Source organism: Tiliqua scincoides, chromosome 3 (assembly GCF_035046505.1).
Source record: "Tiliqua scincoides isolate rTilSci1 chromosome 3, rTilSci1.hap2, whole genome shotgun sequence".
Taxonomy (NCBI): Eukaryota; Metazoa; Chordata; class Lepidosauria; order Squamata; family Scincidae; genus Tiliqua; species Tiliqua scincoides.
In genome coordinates, this window is record NC_089823.1 from 140338638 (window position 1) to 140347377 (window position 8740).

General features: G+C 42.3%; 1 protein-coding gene across 1 annotated transcript; it reads left to right on the forward strand.

Moving 5' to 3' along the window:
- Window positions 1-603: 603 nt before the first annotated feature.
- Window positions 604-7098, forward strand: LOC136645926 (pulmonary surfactant-associated protein A-like). The gene is made up of 4 exons (XM_066622389.1): window positions 604-694; window positions 3198-3269; window positions 4708-4785; window positions 6722-7098. The coding sequence occupies exons 1-4, from the start codon at window positions 604-606 to the stop codon at window positions 7096-7098; spliced, it is 618 nt and encodes a 205-aa protein (XP_066478486.1).
- The last annotated feature ends 1642 nt before the right edge of the window (window positions 7099-8740 follow it).

The following is an 8740-nucleotide window of genomic DNA, read 5'->3' on the forward strand; positions in this document are numbered from 1 at the left end:
GAGATGGTGAAATGGGCCTGGGGAAGGGTGGAATCTGCAGTGCCAGTGCATGCTATATCCTAACTCCCTTCTCAGGCCTGATTGGCCTGCACAGATCAACTCAGACTTGCACCAGCAATATCACTGGTGCAGGTCCAAGTTGACCCATTGCACCTGCTACAGCTTACCCCAGGGCAAAGGAAGAAATGGCCCCTTACCTCAAAGAGATCTGCAGCAGCCAAAGCTCCTCCATGGAGTGCAGCAGAGCCCACGCCAGTGCCACTGCATCACCACATAGGAGTTTTGTTAGGATTGGGCTGTAACTTATGGGTAACCCCAACACATTCAAAAATCACAAGGTAGTTGCTTTATCAGTGTGAAATTTATTAGGACGTGATAAAGAACAACAGTCACAGTTTCTCAAATTAGGTGAACTTTTCCATTTGAAACAGATGATGATGATGATGATGATGATGATGATGATTGAGATCATTGGTTGTATACACTCTTAACAATAAGCAAACCAAGCAGATGAGACAATGTTACCACAATGTGAACACAATAACATTATTTTGATGAATCTGCTTGCTGAAAACATTTTCTTTGTCTAGCTGATCGGAAAGGATGCTGTCGTCTTGGGTGGGTCATATCCTTGTAACAGCAGCTGTGTTGCTGGTAGTGTGTCATGCTCAGCAAACATGTGTGGGATCTATAGGTAAGCCTGTAAATAATCTAGGGACTGGGAGAGAAGAGCGAGAGGATGTGAATAAGTCTAAGGCTGAAATCCTATGCACACTTTCCTGGAAGTAAGCTCCATTGAATGGAATGGAATGGACTTCTGAGTACACATGCATAGGATTGTGCTGTAAATTTCATCAACATTGAAAAGTACAATGGAATTTAACAGAAAAAACATTCCAAAGAAAATGGCATCCACATTTTTTAAGCTAGTCACTGAAATTTGAGCCTCCCACTTATTAGAAAACAACTAAGAATATGGGGGGAGGATCACCTGAAATGTCTGCCTGAACAAAAAAAGTTGGTCAAGCAGTGGAAGACTGCCAATTAAAACGCCAAAGGGGTTGAAGACCATGTCACATGTCCCCCATGAATAGAAATGATAGACACAATTAACTTTCCACATGGTCTAAATCAGTGTTTCTCAAACTGTGGGTCAGGACCCACTAGGTAGGTCGCGAGCCAATTTCAGGGGGGTCCCCATTCATTTCAGTATTTTATTTTTAATATATCAGACTTGATGCTCCCATGGTATGTGACTGCATTTGGGGAAATGTTACAGACCTGTACTTTTAACAAGCTACTATGTATATCCTTTTAACAATGATAGTCAATGAGACTTACTCCTGGGTAAGTGTGGGTAGGTTTGCAGTGTAGAATTGTTAAAAATTTTTGTGGTTGATGGTGTCACTTCCAGTCATGATATCACTTCCAGTGGGTCCTGACAGATTCTCATTCTAAAAAGTGGGTCCCAGTGCTAAAGAACCACTGGAACAAATAAATGTGCCATGTGGTAAGATTACAAGCAGCAACCACTGCTTATGCACTGGTGTAGCTGGGGGGGGGGGCGGCGCACTAAGTTTTGCAGGGAGCCTCCCTGCAGCGTGCAAGCAGCTCCACCTCCTCCCCTTGGGAGCCATTCACCTCCGTTCCCCCACACACCCACATGGCTCCACTAGCTATGCCGGTGTGCTTTTGTCATTGCAGCGCACTATTTATTTCTATGAAATGAACGTACTTTGTCCATTATAATTTTTTCCTGCACTCTTAGTTGGTTTTAGTCTTTGTTGATTTGGTTTTTTATTTATTGTTTGAATTGTTCCAGCCTTATTATTTTATGTTTTACTGTTGTCTGTTCATACACATTGATTTTATTATTGAGGTTTTTTTTTGTTTTGTTTTGTTTTTACATCATGTAAGTCCCCTTGGGAGGTAAGAAGGCAGGATCAAAATCTGCAGATAAATACATGATTGAGTAGGCCACCTGCTTCCCTGAATTTCTGACTTTTCTCATTCCCACTTTTACTACTTCTCTGGATTTTTCTGCATCTTTCTATTGTTTGTAGCATCTGGCCATAGGGCAAGGTGACTAGTATCAATTGTGATTGTGTAGCCTGACATTATGGGTATGAGGAGTGAGCAAAAATATCTTGCATGTATTTTCTCAGCATTTCTCATACTGTCCAATGCTGCCCTAAGGCTGCAGTTTTATAAACACTTACCTGGGATTAAACCCCAGGAAAGTGTTTTTGTACTCTGTTTCTTTTTAACTAAAAAGCAGATGTTATTTTGAGGAATAAACTTCCAATGAAACTCTTCAGAGTTTAATGTTAAAAAAAAGTGTGGTGCCACACTCTATTTCCTACAGTTCTACTGTAATGTCTAGGAACACGTATGGTACTTATAAAGCTGAATACTTTGGGTGTCAGTGAAGTGGACCTTTTGTGTAGTGTCAAATACAAATGTGATAAAGTGAACCAATTTCCTAGCATGTCTAAATGCTAAATGCACACGTTCTTTATATACGATAGTGTATGACTTTTAAATGCAAACAGTGAACTGCTAGAAGCAGACTGCATTAAAAACAAAATTAGAACTGAACTAAAAGGACCACCCTGTTTACAAACTGCAAAATTTGGAGGGCCGTATCAGTAATTTGCAGAGGGGCCCTCTACAAAGTTTACTCTGTGTGCTATTGATCTTGGTGTTAGCAGCTGTCATGGATGTCAGTACCATAATTATGGGTCTGACCCAACAGGCTGTTGAGGTGATGTTGATTGCATCACTGCCTTGTGTCTCTACAGGAAAGAACAACAGGAATGTTCATTAACAATGAGAGTCAATAATTTTGGAAGAAACTTTATTGATTGTAGTTTCATGTTACTATACAACTTAGGTGGAATGCTTGGTTACAGAGGTTATGACTAACACCCCTTAAATGCCATTTCCATAAGGGAAAACTATAAATGTCAGTATTTGCTCATATCAGTGAAAGATTCTGTGGCAAATAAAAACAACTTTGCATATTTTATGCCATGGATGTTCTGGAAAGGCAGTAACTGGACTTCACAAGTGCATTTGTTCTTCTACATCAAGGGTACATACATGTTCCATGTTTTCTAAATATACATAAATGTATAAGCTCTGCAGAGAATGCGGCAGTTTTTCATGCTTGTGTATCCCTCCTATAGGTCCCCAAGGTCCTCCTGGAAGAACTGGACTCCCTGGTACTCAAGGGCCAAGAGGTAGACAAGGAGACCCTGGGCTACCAGGTGACAAAATATAATCTTTAAAGTGATATTATGTGTTTGTCTTATGTGAAGGGAATCTTAGACTGCAATCCTATATGTATTCCCTAGGAGTAAGTTCCACTGTACTCAGTAGGGCTTACTTCAAAGTAGACATACATAGGCTTGTGTTGCTGGTCACTTTATGTACTCCCAGAGCCAACTGCTCCATAACTATGTCCAGTGGTGGTTGACCAGGCTCAATAATAAACTTGGTACCAATCTTCATGGCACATCACAAAATTGTTATAAAGTCATCGATTCAGTATGGCTGAGGAATTCATGTGTTCCCCAAAAGTTCCCCTCAACAGGCAACTTTGGTCAGGTATAATCTGCATACAGGTGGAGCCTATGTATGCACGAATTTTATATCAGTGGATCTGGCTCTCTTAACTTGAGGGGGCTTCTATGACTGACCCCACAAATGCAGGATGCAGTGCATGCCCCGTTGGCATGGCTGCATCAGCACTGGAAAGTTAGATAGGATTGAGCCCTTAATATTTTTTTCAGAATATCAAAACTATGCAGTGCTCATTATCAATGTAGGCATCCTCAAAGGCTCTGAAAATGTAACAAATGCTTTGTTGTGTTTAATCCCACAAAAAAGTGTTCACATAAAAAGCTTGAAAACCACAGCAGACTGAATCCCTGAATTCATAGGAGACTACAAAGCCCATCTCTCTGCAAATGGAAATCATATATAATCTTGAATGAGGCCATCAATTTGAAACAACAAACACGTTGCCATAAATCTATCTAGGACCACAGTTGCCCCTCTATAAATGTCTGCAAATTAGAAAGATAATTTGTGTTCCATTTGTTGATTCTTTGTCTTCTGCAAAAAGCATCATCTCAATTTGCACAGGTCTCCATAATATAAACAAACCACTAGAGGGAAGCACACACTTTAGAAGTACTGAACTTTTGGTAACATGACAGCTTGAGGGCTGTTGTTCTTTAGAACACTTAAAAAAAATGAACTTTTCTGTCCCAATAAAACCATCATCCCAGACCAATGCCACCACCATGTTGCTGTGGACCAGCAATGTCACACACTGGGCACCCATGGTGACCCCTCCCCTCCTCCACCTTCACAGGCCCCAATTACACATTAGGCACTGCCACTAGTACTGAAGGTTCAGGACTTGGTCTGGTGGAATGAGGTACCCAACCTCACAGACCTCTTATCCCTCTCCTGCTTCAGACACTACACAAACACCATGTCCTTTAATTTCAAAATCTCAGTACTGCACCCATAATGTTCTCTCTGTCTCACCTTTGGCTAAAGAATTGATGTGCCCCGCTTTTCCAGTTGTTGTATAGTCAAAGTGGCTATTAAGGAAAATTGTAATCACATCTGGTGAATTTCACAATATTTTAAAACAATTAAAATGAAATCAGTTATTGCTATTTGCATTCATAGGCCTGCCTGCATATCAGGATGTAAATGTGCAAAATAAATTCAAGGAACTCAACCACAGAATCAGCAGAATGGAAAGAGGTACATTTGCTTCTTTCAATTATTTGCCTTTTTAAAGTGGGTGACCTGTTTTGACTTACTTAGAGCCCAATCCTGAGCTCGATGCGCCAGCTTATCGCCGGTGCGCTCTGTTGCAAATGTGCCAAAAGACATGTTTGCGAGGTTGAATGCCAGGCCAGTGCCCATGCTAGCTCAGTGCTGGCCGGTGCTGAGCTAGCGCCGGGTGGGTGCCTGGCCTCTGCCGCTCAGTGGTTGCACGGACCGCTGAGCCACCGAGAGGAAAGCGGGGGGGGGAGGCGGGGAGGAGGCATTCCGGGGAGGGCAGGCAGGTGGAGGGTGGGGAGAGGGCAGAAGAGGGTGGGGAGGAGGTGTAATGGGGAGGCAGGGAGAGGGTGGGGGGAGGTGTGCTGGGGGGAGGAAGCAGGGAGGGAGGGAGGCGGGACTGGTGGAGTGGAGCTCCACCAGATCCTGAGCGTTTGTGTGGGGCTTGCTGCCCGACCCGAATGCTCTTCCCTCACCACTGACAAGAAGTCTATCTCAGAAGATAACATCTCAGGGGGAAGGAACAGCATCAGAAAAGCAACAGGCTATTTTATACCTGGCTTGAGGGCTTTTACCATTTGCTCTACAAACTCTACAGTGCCCCAGTGTATATCCCCAGAGAACCAAGAATAGCCAGGTTTTTCCAAGTCTGGTCAGGTGCCACCTTTTGATCCAAAAACACTAATAGACTGCCAGACATCACTATTCCATCCTTCTATCCTACCAACAACCACCCAATCTCCAAGCACCAAGCTTTCAGTGGTGGACCTCCCCAGCCCCAGGGCAAAGGTCCGAGATGGTGCCGCCCCACGGGATGCTGACGCACCCCCTGCACACACATGCACCCCCCCACACTCACCTGAGGCTCACGGAGTCTTGTGCAACCACAGGCTGCATCAGGGAAACTTCCTGAGGTTTCCCCGAGGCTTTAAACTTTGCTTCTGGAAAACTGAAAGCACAGTTTCCGACCCTGTCAGGAGCCTCAGAGAGGCTTCCACTGAATCCTAAAGGCTTGCGGCTGGGGCATTTGCCCCATCGTTCATAATGGGAGGTCAACCACTGCCTTAGATCCCAGTGGTTGATCTCTTAGGAGACTCAGCAACTCTGGGTAGAGGCTGCTGGTAATTTAAAATACTGTGTAGAAATTCAGTATGCAACAGTCACCTGGTGTGACACATATACAGTATATACTGCAGTGGTTCCCAAACTATGGGTCAGGACCCCTGGTGGTTCGCGATCTGATTTTTGGTGATGGAAAAATCAGAAAACTAATTGCCTCAAGCCCTGAGGCTATTCAAAAATCAGATGCTGTAGCTGCTAATTACCCTGCAAAGAGCTCAGCTTCTGCAGTTTGCAAGCATGTATAAATAAAGGGAGATGAATGTCTGAGGTTCTTTTTCTGGTTATTAATACATATAAATAAAATATTTTTTCTTTCTAGATTTCCTTTTTTAATACCTAGGTCTGGTATAGCTAGTTGGGTCTCGATAGAGAGTCATTTTAAAAAGTTTGTCCCGGTGCTAAAAAGTTTGGAAGCCACTGGTATATAGGATACTGTCTATTACAGGCTTATCCAACATGTGATGCACCATGCTAAACACAGCCTGCCTGTAGCTCAATAAACCTTCTGCTTTAGATGCCTTACTTTGTAGGGAGTGTATAAACAGAAGACTTCAAACACCTGATCGGCTGCATCACCTTTCATGGGTCATAATTTGGGTAGATCTGATCTGTCAAGAAGTTTACCTGAGCAAGAATTAGAATTCTTGAAAAGAATTAAAGAATTAAGATTGTGGGGAAGTAGCATTTTGCCACAGAGAAGAACCTAATCTGACTCTCCTACAGCTTGGATGGAATAAGGTATGCAAAGAGGAGGTTTAGTGAGACTAACACAGTCTTCCATTTTGTTTTGCAGCCTTGGCTTTGAATGGAAGGATTATCGTAGCTGGCGATAAACTGTTTGCCACTACTGAGAAGACAGCTGATTTTGATGAGACAGTAAGAATATGCAGAGCAGCTCAGGGTTCTGTTGCAACTCCAACAAACAGGAAAGAGAATGATGCTATTATGAGTTTTGTGAAACAATTTGATACATATGCTTATCTGGGCATTACTGAAGGCCATGTTCCTGGGGAATTCCACTTCATCGATGGAACCCCCTTGAATTTTACACACTGGTATGAGGGTGAGCCCAAGGGCAAAGGGACAGAGAAGTGTGTGGAAATGTACAGGGATGGCTTCTGGAACGACAAGCTGTGTGACAGATTCCGCCTCACAGTCTGCGAGTTTTAAGCCAAACTCCATCTCAAACTTTACTAATATGGAATTTTTCCCAGAGCACACATAATTTGGGGTTGCATCTATGAATCAAAATAACTGTGATATGTCTGTGATTATGAAAATGAAACTCAAAAAAGGAAACTCAAATCTCAATGCATTGTAATTTTTTTTGTCTTTTCCTTCGTTTACAATGTGCAAATGCTGACTTACGTCTAAACAAATTGCATCAAAATATCAGCTTGGTCCAGAAACAGAATTTCTGATTCTGAGGCTTGTGTCTGAAAACACCTTAATAAATATGATAATAAATAAAGAATTGGGAGTTGCTACTGTCACAACTGTTTTTCTTTAACCTGATTGCAGTAGAAATGTGTATATGTATGGGGTGTGGGAGATCAGTGGGGCTATTTCAGTAAGAGAGGCGGTGTGTGTGTGTGTGTGTCAGTAAGTTGCCAAGATGTGGTCACATTGTGGTTACCCACTGACTAGGAAAAAAAACCCAAAATCTCAACCTGAAGACACTTTATTTTGAAACAAAGGGATTTGAGCTTTTTGTCATGTATACACCTTGGTACAGTTGTCTCTTTTTTTACTGGTCATGCCCCTATGCTTTTCATAGCAGTCTGACACACAAAGATGTAACAGGTGAAGGTTTTCCCTGGCTCCATTAAAGGCACAGGAACAGTAAAAAAAAAAAAAAAGCAACCTGATTTATTAAGGAAGTACCTTAACAATCTTCGGCATCCTTTGTAAGTCTATTTTTATATAGAAATTTCCCTCATTCACAGAGTCATGAGGAGCAAACACCTCAGACAACTGAGCTTTCCATGTAGTCTACCAGATGGTGTCTCCTAAAAAAAACCTTATTTGTCCAGTGTATTGCCCATTCCCTCAATTAAAAAGCCATCTTTTATTTTTACTCTGTATTTTTAACACCCGCTCAATAGTAGAAATTTAACAGGTGTTGTTTCCTTCGACTGTTGAAATACATTGAAGGGGAAAAACAGCACCTTTAGATTTCTGTCATGCAACTGTTAATGGTGCCAAACTTCTGTTGAGGGAAAAGATGGAGACTGTTCCTTCAACAGCTTTCACACAGCCACACTCTAGTATTAAGCTTGCCTTTTTTTTTTCCCCCTGACCATACTTTTCTTTGTTAGCTTCATCTGATGTTTTTCTTCAGAGCTGTTAAAGGTGCAGGAACCCATTTTGGTGGACTTGTATATTCCTCAAATAAAGAATTGGTTCAAACATGACACTTCCTCTTTCAAAGTTGAGATGCCCACTATTTTATCAGCTCCTGTGTCTTTTGATGGGCACACATGCTCAGGTGATTGTGCTTAGTTCCACACGGTGGCAAGCTACTCTTGTTGAGTGCTGCACCTCACACAGTACTCAGCTCCTGTGTTAATCAAATCCTGTGTTAAAATCTGTGTCAAAAGGAGTGTTAACACCCCCATGTTAAAATCACAGGAGCAGGGCAAGCTAGTTTTTTCTGCCAGACTGAAAAAATGGAGAAAATACTGTCATAGGCTAAAAGCACAGTTCTGAGTTAATGCCTTGCTGCCACCAGTGAGCCAAGGTGAGATGAAAGAGAACATGAAGGAGACTAGCGTGAGAGGCTTATCTTAGTGTAATCTGTAAACCAAATGGC

Excerpts from the sequence above, each read along its gene's own strand:
- LOC136645926 (XM_066622389.1), top strand. The coding sequence starts at position 604 with ATGCTGTCGTCTTGGGTGGGTCATATCCTTGTAACAGCAGCTGTGTTG. Across the intron at positions 695-3,197 it reads AACATGTGTGGGATCTATAG|GTCCTCCTGGAAGAACTGGA; the intron begins GTAAGCCTGTAA and ends TAGGTCCCCAAG. Across the intron at positions 3,270-4,707 it reads AGGAGACCCTGGGCTACCAG|GCCTGCCTGCATATCAGGAT; the intron begins GTGACAAAATAT and ends TTGCATTCATAG.